This window comes from Bubalus bubalis, chromosome 11 (assembly GCF_019923935.1).
Source record: "Bubalus bubalis isolate 160015118507 breed Murrah chromosome 11, NDDB_SH_1, whole genome shotgun sequence".
Taxonomy (NCBI): Eukaryota; Metazoa; Chordata; class Mammalia; order Artiodactyla; family Bovidae; genus Bubalus; species Bubalus bubalis.
The window spans coordinates 92,673,908-92,696,555 of record NC_059167.1 but is presented as its reverse complement, the minus strand read 5'-3'; the positions used below and the strand labels follow the sequence as shown (position 1 = coordinate 92,696,555).

The following is a 22,648-nucleotide window of genomic DNA, read 5'->3' as shown; positions in this document are numbered from 1 at the left end:
CAGGTATGAGATCATAAGTCCCGGGGATGTACCATACACCATGGTGACTATAGCTAACAACACAGTAATGCATATTTGAACGTTGCTAAGAGAGTAAATCTTAAACGTTTTTCTTTTCACAAGAAAAAGTTTTGTAACTATGTGTGGTAATGGATGTTAGTTAGACTTATTGTGATCATTTTTCAATATATACAAATATCAAATCATTATGTTGTATACCTGAAACTAATATGTCAGTTATATCTCAAAAAATTCTATCATGTGGGATATCTTCATGATGCTCCTTGGTGGGAGACCTCTTGATTTGCAAGAATTCCTCTAATCGGCTTCCTAGGACAATTCTGTTTTTGCTGTCTGTATTTGCAGGGACCCGTATAACCCGGCTTCTGATGCCTGAGTCCACCTTCAAATCATACTGCATGAACCTCATTTTGTGAAGCAGAGTCTACAACTTTGTTCACAAAGTAGATAATGCCTTTCCAACTCATCCTGGTATCTCTCTGCTTAAGGAGAAATTATTTTGCACAGTTAACTTTTAACAAGAAGCTTTCATCTTAAAAATTTTGCCTACTTTCCTTAAAAAGATCTTAGGCTAAGGATATGCCATTTTATTGTTACCATTATTATGCATGAGATGTTTAAGAAGTGATAGTGCAGGGAATCCAGTAACTAAAATGCAGGTTACATCAAATCAATCAACTAAAATGAACAAATTAGTAATTAAAATGTTAAAATGCACACCCTCCTTATACAATCCAGAAGTGTGACAAAGGTGTAAGCCCACCCTCTCGGGTATTCCTCTAATACCCAAGTGTGAGGGCAGGGCTTTCTTTTGGGCACTGCTGTGTCCTCATCTCCTAGAACAGTTCTGGCCTGACACAATACAGTGAGTGAGTGAAAGCAGCTCAGTCGTGTCCGACTCTTTGTGACTCAATGGACTGTACAGTCCATGGAATTCTCCAGGCCAGAATACTGGAGTGGGTAGCCTTTCCCTTCTCCAGGGGATCTTCCTAACCCAGTGACTGAACCCAGGTCTCCCACATTTCAGGCAGATTCTTTACCAGCTGAGCCACCAGTTCAGTTCAGTTCAGTTCAGTCACTCAGTCGTGTTTGACTCTTTGTGACCCCATGAATAGCAGCATGCCAGGCCTCCCTGTCCATCACCAACTCCTGGAGTTCACTCAGATCCATGTCCATCGAGTCAGTGATGCCATCCAGCCATCTCATCCTCTGTCGTCCCCTTCTCCTCCTGCCCCCAATCCCTCCCAGCATCAGAGTCTTTTCCAATGAGTCAACTCTTCACATGAGGTGGCCAAAGTACTGGAGTTTCAGCTTTAGCATCATTCCTTCCAAAGAACACCCAGGGCTGATCTCCTTCAGAAAGGACTGGTTGGATCTCCTTGCAGTCCAAGGGACTCTCAAGAGTCTTTTCCAACACCACAGTTCAAAAGCATCAATTCTTCAGTGCTCAGCCTTCTTCACAGTCCAACTCTCACATCCATACATGACCACAGGAAAAACCATAGCCTTGACTAGACGGACCTTTGTTGGCAAAGTAATGTCTCTGCTTTTGAATATGCTATCTAGGTTGGTCATAACTTTCCTTCCAAGGAGTAAGAGTCTTTTAATTTCATGGCTGCAGTCACCATCTGCAGTGGTTTTGGAGCCCAAAAAAGAAAGCCTGACACTGTTTCCACTGTTTCCCCATCTATTTCCCATGAAGTGATGGGACCAGATGCCATGATCTGAGTTTTCTGAATGTTGAGCTTTAAGCCAACTTTTTCACTCTCCACTTTCACTTTCATCAAGAGGCTTTTGAGTTCCTCTTCACTTTCTGCCATAAGGGTGGTGTCATCTGCATATCTGAGGTTATTGATATTTCTCCCGGCAATCTTGATTCCAGTTTGTGTTTCTTCCAGTCCAGCGTTTCTCATGATGTACTCTGCATATAAGTTAAATAAGCAGGGTGACAATATACAGCCTTGACGTACTCCTTTTCCTATTTGGAACCAGTCTGTTGAGCCACCAGGGAAGCCCAAGAATACTAGAGTGGGTAGCCTATTCCTTCTCCAGTGGATCTTCCAAACCCAGGAATTGAACTGTGGTCTCCTGCATTGCAGGCGGATTCTTTACCAACTGAGCTATCAGGGAAGCCCCGACACAACACAGGATCTTCATAAATATTTGTTGAAAGAATAACCAAATATCTGCTGAAAAGAAGTTAGAGAAAGGTGGGGGATAAATACAAGCTTTCTATTACATGACAACAGGAAGCCTGCCTAGGAAGTCTGGTTCAGGGAGGGGAGAAGAGCCAGCAGCATCAATGGCTTCCTGGACCGTCTCTCCAGATACTAGGAAAGAAGCTGAGGCAGGACTGGTGACACAAGAGACAAGTGTGCCAGTGGAGGTGCAGAAGAGACACTCGGGAAAAACAAACAGAGAGAGACACTCAAGGAGGGCCTGGCCTCCATCCCAGACTGAAGGGTGAGGGGGTGGCAAGAAAGGAAAGAAGGGAGAGAAACTGGGCTTGGTGCTGTTTTTCTAGAAGTCTCTATCCAGTTGGCGGCTGTAGTCTGACTACATGACCATGGGGATGCTGGAGTGAACTAGGCTTAAGTCTGGGCAGTGCCCTCCCCCAAACTCGGCTGGAGAAAGGAGATCCAACTATATCCCATACCGTGAGCATGTTCTGGGTGTCAAAAGGTCTCTAAAAGCGGGGTTCCCTCTTGTCTCAGTGGAGGAAAGCCAATGACAGAAAGGTATGGCAGGCAGAAGGTAACACTACTCAACTCTTTTTTTTAATCAAAGTATAGTTGATGATGAGATGGTTGGATGGCATCACCAGCTCAATGTACATAAGTTTGAGCAAGCTCTGGGAGTTGGTGATGGACAGACAGAGAAGCCTGGCATGCTGCAGTCCAGGGGATCACAAAGAGTCAGACACGACTGAACAACTGAACTGAACTGATAGTTGATTTACCATGTTGTGTTAGTTTCTGGTGTATAGCAAAGTGATTCAAATATATGTAAATAGACATGTATATATTCTTTTTCATATTCTTTCCATTTTGGTTTATTACAGGATATTGATTACAGTTCCCTGTACTATATAGTCGGACCTTACTGTTTATCCCAACTCTTCCTCCAAACAAAAATGGAATCTAATGTTGTTAAAAAACTTCCTCTCCCATCCTGACTTCAGAAATAACTAGATGGGCAGTATGAAAGTAGTGTCAATCACCTCATTTACTTAAGCAGCTTTCCATCTAAGCCCAGTTATTGTACAGAACTGGAACAATTGTGCATACCATTAAATATGCAAGATAAACTTGGTTGTGTGTCTTAATTAACACGAGAGCTGTGTCACACGTTCTTGGCTGTCATAGTTAAGTCCTCATGAAGCCAAGCTGTTGTCGCCCAGCATTAAACTAAAATTATAAATTAATAAATATAAAAGGATGACTAAAGCCAGGTGAGGGTACATAGGTCTTAGGCCTATATTCAGCCACTATCCTTTGATACAAAAGCTAACATTTACTAATTGCTCACTATAATAACTTTACACATATTAACTCAATCTTCATCATCACCCTATTTGGTAGGGACCATTAATATTCCCTTGTGGCTCAGCTGGTAAAGAATCTGCCTGCAATACGGGAGACCTAGGTTCGATTCCTGGGTTCGACTCCAGGGAAGATCCCCTGGAGAAGGGCAAGGCTACCCACTTCAGTATTCTGGCCTAGAGAATACCATGGACTGTATAGTCCGTGGGGTCCCAAAGAGGCAGACATGACTGAGCGACTTGCACTTTCACTTATTAATATTATTCCAATTTCACACATTGGAAAATGGAAGCTTAAGTAACTTGCTGGAAGTCACATAAGTAGAAAAGGACAGAACCAGGTTGTGAATCCAGAAGCCATATGTTCAAGATGATCTTATCAAGATGACCAACATCAAAAATGTTGATCACCCCCCTGGAAGTCCATCAGCTAAGCTGCAATTGCACTTTCCAACACTATGAAAAGGGAACTCTCTCTAACAGGCTCACAGTGGGGAGCTGTGAATGGAAAAGAAACCAATCGTGCAAGTGCATAACTTGGTGCCTGTGACGGTGCTGAGGTGTTTTCTTACTGCGTGCCAGGTGGATCCAGCAGTGAGCTCTGATTTCTCCAGAAGGACCACATCTTTCATGCCTGCTTTGGCCAAATGATAAGCCAGACTCACACCAACGCAGCCACCTCCAATGATCACTGTTTCTGCTCTGTCTTTCCATCTTGATTCTGCAGATAAGGGTGGGTTTTCCTCTCTGGAAGACAATTTATTTAATAATAGCTTTACTAGGCTATGATACTTAAAGTTTTCTGTTTGTTTTTTCTTTTTCTGACTAGTGTGAGTCTCCTTATTTATTCTTCTAGTACTTAACATCTAGTGTCTGTGAGATTTGCATTTATTGATCTAATCATTTGGGGAGCCTCAGCCTGACTTAGCTGGGAGAGGGAGGAGGACGGATCTGAACCCCATTTTCCATAATTCTGACCAATTGTAGATAACTAATAGAGCTAAAGAATTGAAAAAATGACTTCTTTTTTGCAAAGAAACATAGAGAATAATCTATCTCAATCTACTTTAAAAACACACTTATCATTTTATTACATGAAAAACCATAATCATCATGAAGTCCATTATCTATAAATCTTGGATCACCTCCTCTCTCCAATGTTTTCCAGGTTGAAGAAAGCCAGGAGTGCAATGTTCTTCCTCGCTTAAGGTCCTCTCTCTGTGTACCTGCTTCTCTAATTATAATTATTGCTCAGCGGCTGGATATGTTTATATGCATGACTGTCTTCCTAGCTAGCTAGATCATGAGTTTCTCCAGGATGAACTGTAAAGAAACAAGGTATATTAAGCCAAGGAAGACCATATATACCCCTGTGTTTGCCTTCCCACGGACCATCTCTGGATAAAATACAGAAGACACTACAGTTGACTGAAGAAGGTGAGGGTAGGAGAGTCAGAAGTGCCCAAGTGCCCACAGCCGGAGACTTCTCGGCCCCTCGCTTGCAACCCCGCAGCTGTCCAGGCGCGAATCTCCGCGTAGACCAGCCCCACTCACCCTTGGCGGCTGCAGACTGAGCGCGGGCAGCCGGGGGAGCCCCTCGGCTGGAAGCCCAGCAGCCTGAGGCCCCGCAGCCGCCGTATGCCCGGACGGAGCATGGCGAGGCTGAGGGCGAGGGCGCGGGCATCGGCTCCCAAGCCAGCGGACTAAAGGGCGGGCGGGCGGGACCCTCCCCCGGGCGAGGGGCGGGCTCCTGGCTGCGCGCGCTCCCGCACCGAGAGGCGCGATGGCACCGATCGAGGGGCCCAGAGTCAAGAAGGTGAGTTTCGGGGATCCCGGGAGGTACTCAGCCCTCCTGGCCGGCGGGCTCCACCTCAGTCCCTGGCCAAGCTCTGCGGCCCGGGCGAGGCACCTGGAGGGCTCTGAGCCTCCGTTTACCCCCTCGCTAGTCTCCAGGACTACAGTACCGCCTCGGTGTCAGGATGAGATAGCAATCTTGAGTACCAGCTATGGAGTCTCGCCTCGGTACCTGCACCGCGCTAGTGCTCTATGCAAATTATCTCCGCTTCACTTTTATTCCCACTTTACAGGTGAGGAAACTGAGGCTCGGAGTCAGCAGACTAGTTCAGGCTCATAGATCGGGTCCAGGTGGAGCAGGTATTTGAAATATAGCCTTTTAGACTTAGATGGCGCTCACGTTTTCTACCCTCAGCCCACCTGCACCCACAGCTCTTCCACTCAACTGTCCCAGAGCGCGTTCCTCTCACGTTTGAGGAAGAGCGGTTGTCTGAACCCAAGCCTCGCACTGGCCTGAAACCAGTCCCGCATGCGGACACCTCAGACCCGCAGCGGGGATGGAGGGTGGGGGTGTGCTGGGCGGAGGGGTAGGGGCTCCACCTCATGCAGTCCTGCAGTACCGGTCTCCTAGCTCCCCTTTCCTGATGTGCTTGCCAGCTGTCGCCCTGTTCCCCCATTTTCACACTAGATGTGCGCGTGGTGGGGAGGAGAGGTGACAAAACACAATTAGGAAGGGCATGAACTTGGGCGCGGAACATCTCCAAACTCTGCAAAGCGAGCCACCTGTGCCAGGTATTCAGAAGAGAGAGTGGGCAAGGCAGTGGCAGGATAGAAGTGGAAACGTGCACCAGCATTTCATTTATACTAAAAAGATAGGGGCAACCAAGATGCCCCACAGTCCTGGGCTCTGTAAATAAAGATCACTCACTTAATAAGCTATTGCTGCTGCTGCTGCTAAGTCGCTTCAGTCGTGTCCGACTCCGTGCGACCCCATAGACGGCAGCCCACCAGGCTCCCCCGTTCATGGGATTCTCCAGGCAAGAACACTGGAGTGGGTTGCCATTTCCTCCTCCAATGCATGAAAGTGAAAAGTCAAAGTGAAGTCGCTCAGTCGTGTCCGACTCTTAGCGACCCCACGGACTGCAGCCTACCAGGTTAGGCAGCCAATTAAAAAGTTGAGTGTGGAAACAGGCAAAGGGCTTTGGCAATAAGTTACAAAAGGAGATATGAAATGTCACACACTGATCCCAACTATATAAAAATATTTATATACACACTGTACAGAAAGACACGATAATGATAGTAATTACATAAGATGTGGAATATGAGTTTAAAAAACTTAACAAAAAACATATTTTGGATATATTTTTCTGGTTTTAAAAGTAAAATATGGGCATTGAAGAAAATAAGCATGATAAAAAGAAGAACCTTATGCTGATTTCTTTCTCTAATATTATGTTTACTTTTCAGTTCATTTCTTTAAAGGTTTTTTTTGTTTGTTTGTTTGTTTTTTTAAATATGCTTCCCCTGTTCTATTCCCTGCTGGCCTCTGCTCTTTGCAACACCAAGATTTTCATATGAGAGCCCATGCTAATGTGGGCCTGGGAGTTAAATGTTAGTGAGGTAGAGCTAACCTCACCACTCTTCTCAGCTAACAGGTGCCTCTTAAATATTCATTTAACTGCCACAGAGGACAGGTCCAATTGCTTTCTTTAATACAAATGAGCAGTCCCGGTGGCAATTTCAGGCAGATGGAAAGATATTTTAAGTAGACTGGACCTCTGGCAGCTTCCTGCCACAAAGTGAAGTTGCCCTACTCCTCTGTATGTGAATAAAGGTGCCCTGAAGCCAGATCTTAAATCCAAGAGGTCTAGATACTGCTATCTGCAAAAAGAGGGCATCAGTGCCTCTCAGAGCTCACTCAGATCCCAGGAGAGTCACTGCCAAACAGAAAGGGAGGATGGAATGAAAATATAGACATAGTGCAAATAATTTACAGTGTTCTTTATTTTACACAGTCCTCTGTCATTTTAGAGCTATATTTAGATTGTAAAGGTATAGCAGTTAACTGAGGTGTTAAATCTAGCAGTGAAAGAGGGGCTAAAAGATGCTCTGATTGCATATCTTGATAATTTATTTTGCTAATAGCTGTTTAGAAAACTGGCAAAATTTTAAAATACTGGACAAACATCCAGATGACAGATAAAAATGTCTTACTTGTTATCATGAAGGCAACAGTCAAATTTCCACCATCATTTTCTTAAAACCCTAGCTAATTTTCTATGAGTATTATTTTTTTCCCTCCTTGTCAGGACCAAACTTGTAACATATGAGATATGTGACATTTTCAAAACAGTTCAGTCATCTGCTAACTCTTGGCATAGTTTATTAAGGGCCTACATCCCCTGTGGCTCAGATGGTAAAGAATCTGCCTGCAATGCAGGAGACCCAGGTTCGACCCCTGGGTCAGGAAGATCCCCTGGAGAAGGGAGTGGCAACGGACTCCAGTTTTCTTGCCTGGAGAATTCCATGAACAGAGAAGCCTTGCAGGCTACAGTCCATGGGATCGCAAAGAATGGACACGACTAAGCGACTGTCACTTTACTTCACTTTGGGTGCTGTATGAGGTGGAGAGACAAGAAGGTGACAAGACAGGCTTGTCATCTGAGCCTCAAGCATCTTACAGCCAAACAGAGGCAACAGGTAAGTAACCTGATATGCAACACAGATGATGGATGCAGGAATGGAAGCTATATGAACTTCAGCAAGAGACAAAAGGGGATGTAACCATAAATAAGAGTAGGTCAGACAAGGCTTTGTTCTGGCAGCAGTGGAAGATAGTTTAGAGTGGGCTGGAGTGAACTGGAGACCATTATAATAGTCCAGGGCAGTAAGGATGGGGGAGGGGGCATAAGTGAGATGTGTTAAATAGATATGCTTGGTGTAACCCTATGACAGATTGGATGTGGGAGGTGAAGATCAACCTATAACAGCCAGATTGTGTGTTAATATTTTCCCTTCTAGAATTGTTGAATGTGTAATATTCAATCCAACTCTTAACAAAGTTAGCTTCATTGAAATATGTTAGATTTTCAATTTGGAATTTGAGACAAATGATGATACCTTTGATTCTCTCTTCCACGTCTCTCCACAGCGTTTAGTCATTACCCTGTACTGTGATGGTCTGTTGATATAATGGGCTTCCCCAAGGCAACCAGAACTTAGAGCTTATTGAGGGCAGTGACCATTATTCCAATGTTTATCCCTCTGGCCTAGAAACTGGATCTAGTATGTGGGAAGGTCTCAGTGAAAGTTTAAGTCCTTTTTATGTTTCAAAAGTACAAAATGAAAGGAGCAAATTTCACTCTACGGAGGGAGTAGGGAGAGAGGTGAGAATCATAGAATACATTAACATTTCTTATACATTCAGCTAAAATTTATCTTTGGATATGAAGTATGGAAAAATAACCAGAGTCAGGAGCTCTCTCTGCCAAAACAGCGTTGCTGGTTGACACAGCTGGGCTGCATTCCACTTCCCTCCACAGAAAAATGGCGGAGGACGGTGGCCTGGGGTTTAGCCTCAAGGCAGCCACTTCTAACATACCTTCCTGAGCTGCAGATGTGACTGGTTACGAGGGGCAGCTCCCCTATTCACGCACTGCTCTGTGTCCAGCTGTAGGCAGAGCTGAGATGAACTGGCTGATATTCTCACTAAAAGGTTGTATCTTCAAACCAATTCAACCTAGTTAAGATTCATACAATTTTCACACAACAGTAGGATACAAATTTTATTCAAGTTCCCATAGACTATAAACTAGGAGACACTTGGTGCTTTTCAGATCTTCTATATTCTTCTGTCTTTCTGTATATTCATTCTACTAATTTTTGAGAATTTGATATTGAAACCCCAACTAAAAATCTTAATTTATCTACTTAAAAAATAAACTATACATAACTTTGTTCTGTATTTCCCAAGTCTCCTGTAAATGTGTTATCATACTTTCAAAATTGTAAAAATAAAAAAGAAAGAGAGAACAAGGTTATATCTTCAACTAATGTAACCTATGCAAGAAGGATAAGGATTCCCATGGGGCTATTTGCAGTTTTTATAAATCAAAAGGAAGGTCTCTCTGGAAGAAAATGACACATGACAAATGACCTGAAGGAAATGAGAGGATGAAACATGTAGGTATCTGGGGACGTACTATGTACTCAGTGGACACCATTAGCCCTTGGATAACTGCTCTGGATGCAGTCTTTTATTCAGGTTATAGGTGGGCTGACTAGAAAGGAGGCAAAAGAGAGACTAGATTAGAAATTTAGAAGGTCTGACGTCTACTGTTTTAGCTACTGAGCTCTATGATCTGGAGCAATTCACTCAGCCTCTCTGAACCTCAGTTTCCTCATTTATAAAATTGCAATAAAAACTGTCTGCCCTGCCTAGCTCCCAGACTTGTTAGGAGTACCAAATGATAACAAGTCTGGGGACATCCTGGAAAATGTAGGGCAGAACTATGAAATGCTGTGTCTAGTAGGATTATGTCCAATGGTTCACACAAAAAAAGAGGTTTATTTTTCTCACCTAAAAAATGCAGTCACAGTCCACGGCCTCTGCAGCTCCTCTAAGCTGTCGTCAAGACACCAGGCTGCAGTTATCAGCCTGTGCCCTCAGCCTTAGCACGTGGCTTTCGATGGCATGGCTGCAAGACGATGGCTGTGGCACCAGGACTTGAGCTGATACTCCAGACAGGAAGGAGAAAAGGGACAAGATGGAAGGGTGTGGGCATCTCTATCAGGAAAACAAATCTCTTCTAGAAATTTTCAGCAGGCTTTCACTTATACCCATCGGCCACCACTGTATCACACGGCCAGTCCCCCACAGCAAAGGAGCCTGAGACCCAAGAATTTTTTTTAAGTTGGGAACATTGTCTCCCCAAACAAAATACATTAGCAAACACGAGGAGAAAAAAATGAACGTTAGTCAGGCAATAAGCAGTGTCTACCACAAACATCTTGAAAAGCCAAAATGTCATGGAATCAGCATTTTCACTATAATTTGATTCAGATTAGATCAGCCCTGGGATTTCTTTGGAAATGCTGGGAGAGATTGGGGGCAGGAGGAGAAGATGACAGAGGATGAGATGGCTGGATGGCATCACTGACTCGATGGACGTGAGTCTGAGTGAACTCTGGGAGTTGGTGATGGACAGGGAGGCCTGGTGTGCTGCGATTCATGGGGTTGCAGAGAGTTGGACATGACTAAGTGACTGAACTGAACTGAACTGAATCATTAGTGATGTTGAGCACCTAGAAGGGTAAGCACCGAAGAACTGATGCTTTTGAATTGTGCTGAAGAAGACTCTTGAGAGTCCCTTGGACTGCAAGGAGATCCAACCAGTCCATTCTGAAGGAGATCAGCCCTGGGATTTCTTTGGAAGGAATGATGCTAAAGCTGAAACTCCAGTACTTTGGCCACCTCATGCGAAGAGTTGACTCATTGGAAAAGGCTCTGAATCTGGGAGGGATTGGGGACAGGAGGAGAAGGGGATGACAGAGGATGAGATGGCAGGATGGCATCACCGACTCGATGGATGTGAGTCTGAGTGAACTCCGGGAGTTGGTGATGGACAGGGAGGCCTAGCATGCTGCGATTCATGGGGTTGCAAAGAATCAGACACGACTGAGCAACTGAACTGAACTGAACTGAAATGGTATTTAAGAAAAAATAGTCACAGAACTTGGGGCAAAACAAGTACCTGGATTGTCCAATAGAGTCTACTCAAGTTTTCTGAAATACTATCAGGCACAGATGATTTTCACAAAACTGGAGCTGTAAGACCACTGTACCCACCTTTCCTACAATTGGAAACTGCTTTTAGGAAAAATAAAAAGAAGGTGATTTTTCTTTCTATTCTTCAGGGCCTTTTGGAACGTCTGGATAGTGGGGAGGTTGTGGTTGGAGATGGCAGCTTCCTCCTAACTCTGGAGAAGAGGGGCTACGTGAAGGCCGGGCTCTGGACTCCAGAAGCCATAGTAGAGCATCCAAGCGCAGGTCGGTGCCAGCATCACCCTCAGTGGTTACCTGGGTGACAATTGCTTAGATCTGGCTGGGAGAAGCTAAATAGCGAGTGTTTTCTAAGCACTGTTTCACTTGCCAGAATTGCTAAGATATGGTGATACTGGCTGTAAATGAATCAAATAGAAGAAATGGCTTCTCTCTCTCCCATCCTCCCCATTCTGTGTGTGTGTGTGCGAGCTCGCTCTCTCTCTCTCTCACACACATACACTTGCATCTTTACGTATAGGGAGTGCTAAAATATATATCCTAATATTTGTTCCATGAATATTTATTTACCTTATGTACATTCAAGAGTTTCTGTAACACAAGAAAACTATTATTGCTTCGGAGTCATCAGTCTGGCTAATTTGCATATGATATTAAAACAGTATGTTTGATAGGGATGATTAATGGTAATTCCAGGTGACTCAGCTGGTAAAGTATCTGCCTGCAATGTGGGAGACCTGGATTTGATCCCTGGGTTGGGAAGAGCCCCTGGAGAAGGGAATGGCTACCCACTCCAGTATTCTGGCCTGGAGAATTCCATGGACTGTATAGTCCATGGAGTCACGAAGTTGGTCACAACTGAGAAACTTTCACTTTTCACTTTTAAACTTAACAGAGCTTAGACAGGAGACAACCAGATTCTGTTGTGGGGAGAAAAGGGGCAAAGAAATAAACACAGTTTTACTTGGCTGAAAAAAAAAAAAACAAAAAAGAGTTGGAGGTAGAAACTGTGATAGAATTGGTTGGTAACATCAAATTGAAACTTTAATTCTGTAAAGTTTGCTCTTCTTTATATTTGCTTCCTAAATTAAAGTGGGAAATACAGCCAAAGAAGAAATGGGTGAAACAGGATATAAGCTGGGATGGGACTTTTGATTTGTTGTCCTTTTGTTCATACATGCACAGTGTATCAGACAAACATGGGTTTTACTGACCAGCTGAGTGACCCTGGGCAAGTCATTTGACCTCTGAGGATGAGTTTCTTCATCTGTCACACGGGAGCATGACATGGGCTGCTTGTGAGGACTCATGAGTTAACCCACATGAAATGCCCAGCATATAAGTACCCAATGGCCACGATTACTGTTCCATCAGACACTTGGAGTTAGATGGTAGGACAAAGTTCTGTCTTTCTGGTGTTAGCAAGGAGACTTCATCTGGCCCAAGAAGAACTCATTCTTAATTTTAGAAGATCCTTTTTGCGCTCTCAGGAACAAAGTGCTGAAATAGTAGGATGGAGATTGAAGTTGGGGGACAGGGATGAAGAGCGAGAGGAAGGCGGGTCCGATGGACAAGGAAAGCTCTCTGGCCGTGTCTCCCAGCTGCTCGACTCGACCCCATTTGGTGGGGGCTCTACCATCTGCATTCTGCCTGCTGTGAGAATTCCCTCATTCTACTTGGAGGGCTTCCCACTACTGACTATAAGTAGACCAGCTACATCCTTCTTGACGCTGGCAAATGAATAGACCCTCATTAGACCAAGAGACCAAGGATCAGTGGGCCACCCAGCCTTAAGGCCTGCCTGTGACTGCAGCAGGCCAAGAGGCCCATTGGCAGGTCAACATGAGGTTACTCTCAACAGCCCCCGCTTGGTATGGACTCTGCCTTTTCCCGCCCCTGAACTCTACTGACCTGAATCTGCAATTTCTGTATAAGTACTTGGTTTGGAAGTGTGTATGATTGAAGGAGATGTGAGTGGATGAGCTGCTGCTAAAAATGATAGTTTCTGTGATTTTTTACTTTTTAAAAATTTCGATGGAAAATAAAAAACAACTCCTTGGCAGTTCGCCAGCTCTCACATGGAATTCTTGAGGGCGGGATCAGATGTCATGCAGACTTTCACCTTTTCTGCCAGTGAGGACAACATGGAAAGCCTGGTAGACTGCACCGTGGCAGCTGCGGGTGGGGCGGGGTGGGAAGAGGGGTCATCTATAATAGAAATAACCTCCTGAAGAGAATCCATGGAACTGACCTGATGCTGTACTGTGCTTTATTGCAAATTCCCCCACATAGAATATTCATTAAGTAATTCATCATTATGTAAACTTATGTAAAAAAATAATTATTTTTTGTCTGTTTATCTAGGGGAAGGGTAGAGGATGGGACTGGGGGAAAACAGGCTATTGGAAGGGCATGGCCATCGTCTGTGCTAGGTTTTTGTTGAGAAAGGACACTACGTATCTCTCTTTACCTTCTCATTTCACATTCTTCTTTTTCTGACATCTGCAGACAGGATGGTTCTAGGGAAGACAGAATCACTGGCTAGGAATGAGGAGAACTGGGTTTGATACTCAACTTTGCCATCTACTGACTGTGTGATAACTGATGTTTACATGCATTGGGTTGTTGGGAAAAATGGAAAGGTGAAGGCTATGGAAGTATTGCAAGATATTCTGCAAATGGAGAGTATTAATACTTGTAAACATTAACGCCCATTTATTCATTCAACCAACCAACGTTTACTGAGTACCTGTTATAGTCCATTCTCTGTGCTAAATACAGAGACGATACAAAGGCATAGACTCTATTCTGAAGTGGCTCACAGCCCAGTGGGGAGGCACATGCATGCGTGCTAAGTCGCTCAGTCGTGTCTGACTCCTTGCAGTCCAATGGACTGTAGCCCACCAGGCTCCTCTGTCCATGGGATTCTCCAAAAATGAGCATTCACAAAGATCCAGTGTGGTAAGTACAATAATGGAAATACAAGCTCATTGGGAGTACAGGAGATGGTACCCAACTCTGCTGGTCTTCTCGAACTGCAGGTTAAACCAGTGACTTGTACTCATGCCACTTGCTCATTGCCCTCTTTGTTACTTATTACATTCCACCTTTCAAATGCCAGGCTCACCATGTGAACTCTTGCTCTCTAACTTCAGTGGGAAGCAGTAAACACCGCTGCCTGTGACCTCACCAGAGAAGTAGCCGACAAAGGGGATGCTTTGGCAGCAGGGGGGATCTGCCAGACATCGTTATACACACACCACAAGGATGAAGTTAGAATTAAAAAGCTTTTTCGACTACAGCTAGAGATTTTTGAGGGCAGGATCAGAAGTCATGCAGACTTTCACCTTTTCTGCCAGTGAGGACAACATGGAAAGCCTGGTAGACTGCAATGCGGCAGCTGGGGGTGGGGCAGGGTGGAAATGATTTTTCCCTCTAGGAAAAATGTAGATTTCTTGATTGCAGAGGTAAGCCAATGTTACAGGGAAAAAATTAACTCTATTTTGATATAACTGCATAGTCTTCAACTTTCATAAGAGTATGGGACTGCCCTGTGGCTTCATTCCCTCTCCGTGCATGGTCAAAGGTTTGCTTATGTGCACTATGGTCAAAGCTGACATCCTCTCGCTTGTGTGCTAGATTCTCTGTGAAGCCAAAGAACAGAGCCAGGACAGGCCAAACTGTAGCCTTTGGTTTCATTCTGGGTGGTTGCAGCAGCTGACTCTTGGGGGACCCTACAATGTAGGGTAAGTGAACGGGGACAGGAATTCTGGGAGCATCTTCTCCTACAGGAGAGGCAGGGCAGGAAGGAGCTGGGGGCTGCAGAGTAGAGGCTGTCAGGGGGCGAAACCTAGGGGACAGGCAGCTGCCGGGGCTCCTCCAGGACCCCCAGCAACACTCAGGGCCAAGCAGTGTTTATTTGCCCACCTCCGTCCATGCCTTGCTTACCCCATCTCTCCGCTTTCACTAAAGTTGTAACACATGAGCAATATTTTGAAGTTAGAACCAATAAAAGTTGTCACTGACTGCACATGAAGTCCCAGAGTATTCTCTTCCTCCCATTTCCCTAATTTCCTATCATGATTGCAACTGTCTGAGTCAAGGCCTCAACCCAGGTTTTACCCTTGACAAGGACAATAGCCTCCCAACTGCTAGTTCCCAAGTCATCCTACTGAGTCTGTGATAAACCTTGCTTCATCATCCTTCTCAAGGCTTAGGGCTACCCATGCCTGGCTACTCCACCTGGAAAGTTATCTACAAAAATGAAGGCAAACTCCACCCTGCATGTTCTCCACATGGGTGAGAACATAAGTTTGTTTTTTAAAAGCCTCTCTTTTGACTTTCTCCACGATTCCATTGCTTCTGTAGAATCTAAGTCAAGAAGGAAGAAACACAGAGATTTCTGCTAGCTTTTCTCCACCTACTTAAACTAAGATCAGCTCTTCAATTGTGGCACTTAAGGGAGTTCCTTAAGTGCAGGGGACACACCCCAGCAAATGGCCTGGGTTTACCAGACAAGGTGTCCTCTCCACAGTCAGCAAAGACACTCAATAGGTACCCCTCCCTTCTCTGGGCCTCAGTATTCTCACCTGGGGAAATAATCAGATTTCCATTCCTATTTTATGAAGCACTTATGAATAACAGGGCTTCCCATGTGGCTCTGTGGTAAAGAATCCTCCTGCCAATGCAGGAGACACAGGAGACATGGTTTCAATTCTTGGGTCAGGAAGATCCCCTGGAGAAGGAAATGGCAACCCACTCTAGTACTCTTGCCTGGAAAATCCCTGAACAGAGGAGCCTGGTGGGCTACAGTCCCTGGGGTCACACCGAGTAGGACATGACCTAGAGACTGAACATGGTCATGAGTGTATGACTATCTAACTAGAAGTGAATAGAAAAGTATTTTGAAGTGTAAAGCATAAAAAACTATTCACTATTCTTCAGAGACCACCCTAGTTACATTAAAACAAAAAAGAGTCCAAAATTTATAAGTAAAACTTTTGTTCCTTCAAAGTCATAATTTTAAGTACTCAGTTACTTTAAAATCTTTTTTAATTAGTAGTATAATATCTGAATGAAAATCTATATGTTATTGTTAAAAGAATTAAAATTTACTCAGAAAAAAATATTCTTTAGTCACTCTGATAGAGACACATTTCTTAGCACATTTTATTACATATATTTGGTAATTTTTATAACAGTTTTCTTGCAACATTTATGGTCTACCACTTAAAGTCTGCTTTCTATTTGGACCAATAGAAAGACATTAAAATTTTCTTAGTATTTTGAACATGCTGTAGAAGCTGTGTAGGCTGTAGAAGTCTTAAAAGAATCTGGAAAGCCTGTGGCAGCCACTATGTGCATAGGCCCAGAGGGAGACATGCATGGTGTAACACCTGGAGAATGTGCTGTGAGGCTGGTGAAGGCAGGTAATGTGGATCCATGATGTGATAAGCAGTTCAGTTATTGTTTATGAAATTTAACAATGTTTCTTAAGATTGGGAGAGCAGTTTGGAAATAAAATCATTAGTTGGAATTGATTTATCAGTAAAACTTAAGAAGTGGAGGGGGATAACTAATTTCTAAGGCACCTTCCAACTATTAAAAAAAAAAGATCTCTGTGTCTATTTTTGTGCCAGTATCAAACTGTACTGTACCAGGGGCTTCCCTGGTGGCTCAGAGGTTAAAGCATCTGCCTGGAATGCGGGAGACCCAGGTTTGATCCCTGGGTCAGGAAGATCCCCTGGAGAAGAAATGGCAACCCACGCCAGTACTCTTGCCTGTAGAATCCCATGGAGGGAGGAGCCTGGTAGGCTATGCAGTCCATGAGGTTTCAAAGAGTCGGACACAACTGAGCAACTTCACTTCACCAAACTGTACTTGATATAAACTGTACCAAACTGTTGGAGAAGGCAATGGCACCCCACTCCAGTACTCTTGCCTGGAAAATCCTATGGACGGAGGAGCCTGATAGGCTGCAGTCTATGGGGTCGCTAGGAGTAGGACACGACTGAGCGACTTCCCTTTTACTTTTCACTTCATGCATTGGAGAAGGAAATGGCAACCCACTCCAGTGTTCTTGCCTAGAGAATCCCAGGGATGGGGGAGCCTGGTGGGCTTCCATCTCTGGGGTCGCACAGAGTCAGACACAACTGAAGCGACTTAGCAGCAGCAGCAGCAGTACCAAACTGTATCTTTGTGGTACCGACAGAAGTCAGGGAGCTTGATTCCTCCAGCTCTGTTCCTCTTTCTCAAGATTGTTTTGGCTATTCAGGGTCTTCTGTGTTTGCATACAAATGTTAAAATTATTTGTTCTAGTTTTGGGGAAAATGCCATTCATAATTTGATAGGAATTACATTGAATCTGTAGATTGCCTTGGGTAGTATGATCATTTTTAAAATATTGATTCTTCCAATCCAAGAGCACTATATATCTTTCCATTTGTCTGTGTCATGTTCAATTTCTTTCATCAGTGTCTTATAGTTTTCAGAGTACAGGTCTTTTGCCTCCTTAGGTAAGTAGGTTTATTCCTAGGTACTTTATTCTTTTTGATTCAGTGGTAAATGGGATTGTTTCCTTAATTTCTCTTTCTGATGTTTTGTTGTTAGTCTATAGAAATGAAGTCAGACAGAGAAAGACAAATATCATATCATATCACTTATATGTGGAATCTAATAAAATAATACAAACGAATGTATTTACCAAACAGAAAAAGACTCATAGACTTAGAAAACAAACTTATAGTTACCAAAGGGGAACAGGAAGTGGGAAGAGACAAATTAAGAGTTTGGGGTTAACAGATACACATTTTTCTGTATAAAATAGATAAACAACAAGGACCTACTGTATAGGACAGGGAACTATATTCAATATCTTGTAATAACCTATAATGAAAAAGAATCTGAAAAAGAATATATATATTTAGATATATGTTTAACTGAATCACTTCACTGTACATCTGAAACTAACACAGCATTGTAAATCAACTAGACTTCAATTTTAAAAAATAAACAAGTAAATAAATTGTGAAACAAGTAAATAAATGTATTTCTTTGCACAGGGGCCTCAGTTGTTGGTGTGAACTGCCGATTTGGGCCCTGGACCAGCCTGAAGACAATGAGCCTCATGAAGGAAGCCCGACAGGCTGCAGGGCTGAAAGCACCCTTGATGGTGCAGTCCCTGGGGTTCCACATGCCCGACTGTGGCAAAGGAGGGTTTCTGGATCTCCCTGAATATCCCTTTGATGAGCTCGGGTGCATATGAGAAATCTTGTGATTTCTCATGACAAAATAGAAATGACTGTAAGGAACAACTATAATACAACACAGACTTATGATACGAGATTGCATAAGACAAAGGCTTTCAAGTCAACCAAAAATGAGCTATTTGAAGAACTCATACTCTAAAATTTAGTTTTGTCATTGGAAAAAAAAAAACATTTGAAAACAGAGGTGGTAACAGAAGTACCATATCTATAGTATTACAGCGCTGGAGCCCAGAGTTGCAACCAGATGGGATATTCAAAAGTACGCCAGAGAAGCCTACAACCTGGGGGTCAGGTACATAGGCGGGTGCTGTGGCTTTGAGCCCTATCACATCAGAGCGATTGCAGAGGAGCTGGCCCCGAAGAGGGGATTTTTGTCACCAGCTTCAGAAAAACATGGCAGCTGGGGAAGTGGTCTCAATACGCACACCAAACCCTGGATTAGAGCCAGGTAGGAATTTTTAAATTAACATTACTATTTTCCTCTAATCTCATTTATTGTTAACATTATGCATGCACATGGTAATAAAAATTCATAAGTATAGAGATGTATAAAATGAAGGGTAAAAGCCACTCCATTCCTGACATCCATCCTATCCCAGGGATAACCTATTTGCCATTTATATTTTGAAGTCTTGTTCCTCTAACTTTTGTTTCATCAATTTTAAGTGGTAATTATGAAAGCTGAAAAATTTAAATCAGATGATCTTCCCACTTTCCCTGTTCTCCTTTTGCCAATTTTGCCTTGTCACATTTTTGCTTATTCTGTTAGTTATCTTTACAAGTTGGAATTTCATATTTAACCACCTATTTTTCAATCCATTAATATGAGGCCGTATCTCTTGATTCCATTCTCTGTAAAATAAGAATTGACTTCCTCTCTTTCCTCCCGCTTTTCCTCCCTCATGTACTTGGTTTCTTTATGGTATACCATTCCTTTTAGATCATCAATGTTTATAGCTAAACACAGTATAAGAAAACACAACGGCAATTCAGTAATTAAGTGTTCAATTCCATGTGAAATCAAAACTTGGAACTTGTTTCAAGCTTAAAATTCTCCTTTTTTCTAGCAGAAGATTTTAACACGTAGGAAAACAGGGATGGCTCGTCTGATCTTTCTCTTTCTCTGTCTTGTGCTTCCAACCCTCCCTTCCCATATTGCTGATCACTGTTTCTTCAGATTCAAAGAGTGAGGAGAGAAGCTGGAAGGGCAGTAAACTGGTACTGTCCGACGGGCACGCTGTTATAAGACCACCTCCCTGGGCCTGGCAGGTCCTCCTGAGCATATTTACAGCTCTTCAGAGGTTTCCACCAGGAACTTTTGTTATTTCTCATGCCACAGGCATTGCATTTTTCTGTAAAATTTTTTTCTCTGCTTCACCCTCAGATCCTGACTTTCTCAATAGGTCAACTACAGATATACCCTATTTGTGAGAGTCTCATTTTCCTTTTCTTGGTGTTTCTCTTGAGCCTGATTTTAGGCACACCCTCTCCTATTAGGCTCAAAACTGGCTACAAGACTTTCCATCCTTCCTTCATGGAGACGAACTCTAAGAGTGTAGTCTAATCTCAGTTTAACCACAAGCAAAGCATCCGACTCATTGTTCTCTGTGATCTGATTTTCCAGGGTTGAGTCAGTGAGTGAGCCAGCTGACTGGCTCTTAGCCACCTACTCTGAAAATTCTACAGTGTCCACCTTGCTTTAATATCTGATCTCTATCATATCTTGTGCCACTAGTCAAATTTCCAACCTAATATCTTGGTACTATGTCATGATTTTCTAAACATTATTCATTACAGAACCAAGAGAAATAGAAATAAACCTATTTCACAGAACCTGAGCCCTGTGTAGGAGAATGTTCCAAGCATCAAGGTCAAATTGAGTCTTTCCTTTTACATTTCATTCATAGTCCAAATTCAGATATTTTAATTTACATCATAGTTGGACTACAACTTCCTTTATACAACATTTGATTTTACAGGAAAGTCTAATTAACTTTCTTTTCTATTTTTGAAAGAAGAATAACAGGCCTTCCCCTTCTCTAAGGTTTTCCAGTATCTAAATTATGCCGTTTGTTACAATCAATCACTTTATTGTTGGAGACATTTTTCTGGGAGGCTTCTTAAATCACTGTTCTGTTTCGAATTATCCTCTTCCCATCTCCCTCTCCATCTCTTTCTCCTGTCAAACAATGCCATCCCTTTTCCATCTTTCATAAACCAGCTATCTTCTCTGCCATCTTATCTAATCAGTGCTATTATGTCTTTAATCCATTTTTGTACTTTATCCATTTCAGTGGGGAAGAGATTTAGAATAGTCTTCATTTTTGAACTGGGGCAATTTTCTGAATGCAAATATGTTTAGATTGTAGACGTATGCAAGAAATCATTTAGGCAAACATTTCTTCTGAAATGTATGTATTTCTCAATGTATTGCTGAAATTTATTCAGAAAGATTTTTTAAAGGTCTCATGCTTAGAAAAAAAAAAACAACTAAATAGAAATATAATTAAAAGGTGAGGAAAGCATACTTTGATGATGATTAAAATAGTTCAGATAAGTGAGAAATGGCTTATTTTAATATACATTGTCTAAGGATCTTTGAAATTAGCAACTTAAAACATTATTCTGTAGAGTAAAGACAGACATTTCTTGTACCCTAAACTCCCAAACATACTGATGTTCACAAAAATTTGTGATTACCCCAAAACCTATAGGCTTCTGACATTTTCATCATCCAAAAAAAAAAAAACTGGTTTATTAGTTTTTTCATAGGTAAAGTGAAAAAAACTGTAAAAATATATTTAACACAAAAGTCTGTGACCAGGAACCTTGTGTTCTTTCTTTTTCTAAAAACACGATACAAATACTGAGTAATTTGTATTGTGTTTTTAGTTAGTTTCTGAAGAATTTTACTTCGTCTCGTTATGTTAAAAACCGGCTTCGGGGGCTTCCCCGGTGGCTCAGCGGTAAAGAATCCACCTGCCAATGCAGGAGACGCGGGTTCAGTCCATGGTCTGGGAGAATCGAACATGCCTAAGAGCAATTAAGCGCAGGCACCATGACTATTGAACCTGTGCTCTGAGCCCGGAAACCGCAACTACTGAGCCGGAGAACTGAAGCCACTGAAACCTGCGCTCTCTAGATCCTGTGTTCCTCAGCAAAAGACACTGCAATGAGAAGCCCGTATGCCGCAGCTAGAGAGCGGCCTCCGCTCACTGCAGTTAGAGAGAAGCCCACGCAGCAGTGAAGACCCAGAACAGCCAAAAGTAAATTGATTAAAATTTTTTAAAAACTGGCTTCATATACTTTTCATTATGTTAAAATATTGAATAGGGTTAGAAGGATCCTGCTAGATATTTCTGGATGAATAAAATTCACAAAAACATGTAAAATTCAAACACATTGTCTTTTTCTGAAAGGTGATTTGAAACCCAGTGATTGTTATTAAGAATAGAAGTATGGAAAGACTCCTGAAATTAATGGATATGGGCACAGTTTTTCTGTGTATATGTTAAAACTGAAATTCTACTTTAGCCTGATCATCCACCAAACTTAGGTGTATTTAGCCTACACACACACACACATAATATATTGACTTATACAATAGACACGAATCTTTTAATTGATTACCTATATATCTTTTCAAACACAGGGCTAGAAGGGAGTATTGGGAGAATCTGCGGCTGGCTTCTGGCAGACCTCTCTCTGTCCTTCATTGTCAAAGCCAGATGCCTAAGGAGTAATGAACGAAAATACTGAAATAGCAGAACGGGAAGAACTCCCCCTCAAGCCCCATCTGGAACCTTTCCATGCCTCTATCCTCAGCCTACCCTGATGTCTCCAGCTGTTGAACAAGTGTCAGCTTATGTGCTGACAATTCAATACAGAGCTCATCTTACAGTCCTGCTGTGCTGAAGCGAGAGCTGGATGCTGGGCGAGATGCAAGGCTGATGAGAAAGGCTTCTCGTCCTCCAGGTACTGAGTGTCCAGTAGTGCTGTAGGACATGCTTTGGAAGGGCATCAAGAATAGCAAAACTCGTCAGTTAGAGTGAATGTGAGATTTTAAAATAACCCAAAGTTAGTGAGCAACAAACGCAGTGATTAATTCAGGTGACTAAACTAAGTACAGAAGGATAGAGCAGCATTCTAAACTAAAATTAAAGTAATGAGTCTGCCTTCCTTGAGTGATTTGTATAATGACTCCAAAGGCAATCCCAAAGGAACAGATGCATAAAATAT

At 42.8% G+C, this 22,648-nt stretch overlaps 2 protein-coding genes across 5 annotated transcripts in view; one reads left to right on the top strand and one right to left on the bottom strand.

Moving 5' to 3' along the window:
- The window catches only part of DMGDH (dimethylglycine dehydrogenase), an 86,204-nt gene extending 80,929 nt beyond the window's left edge, over nt 1-5,275 (bottom strand). For 2 of the 4 annotated variants that reach the window (XM_006053962.4, XM_006053963.4), the window contains exons 1-2: nt 5,117-5,274; nt 4,135-4,309 (exon numbers count right to left, since the gene is read on the bottom strand). In XM_006053962.4, the coding sequence (XP_006054024.4) occupies nt 4,135-4,309; nt 5,117-5,217 (276 nt within the window). In that variant the 5' untranslated portion in view covers nt 5,218-5,274. Of the gene's footprint in view, nt 1-4,134; nt 4,310-4,930; nt 5,072-5,116 lie in introns of those variants that run through there. The other 2 variants (XM_025296364.3, XM_025296363.3) reach the window with 2 other exon arrangements.
- Nucleotides 5,276-5,278: 3 nt separating this feature from the next.
- Nucleotides 5,279-22,157, top strand: BHMT2 (betaine--homocysteine S-methyltransferase 2). Its single transcript, XM_044925445.2, is given in 11 exon segments — nt 5,279-8,059; nt 11,276-11,412; nt 13,213-13,297; nt 14,297-14,459; nt 14,519-14,522; nt 14,581-14,608; nt 16,423-16,570; nt 18,203-18,395; nt 18,621-18,857; nt 22,062-22,110; nt 22,113-22,157. Coding segments are annotated over 11 exon segments (1,158 nt in total). The 5' UTR covers nt 5,279-7,978; the 3' UTR covers nt 22,146-22,157.
- Nucleotides 22,158-22,648: the final 491 nt, after the last annotated feature.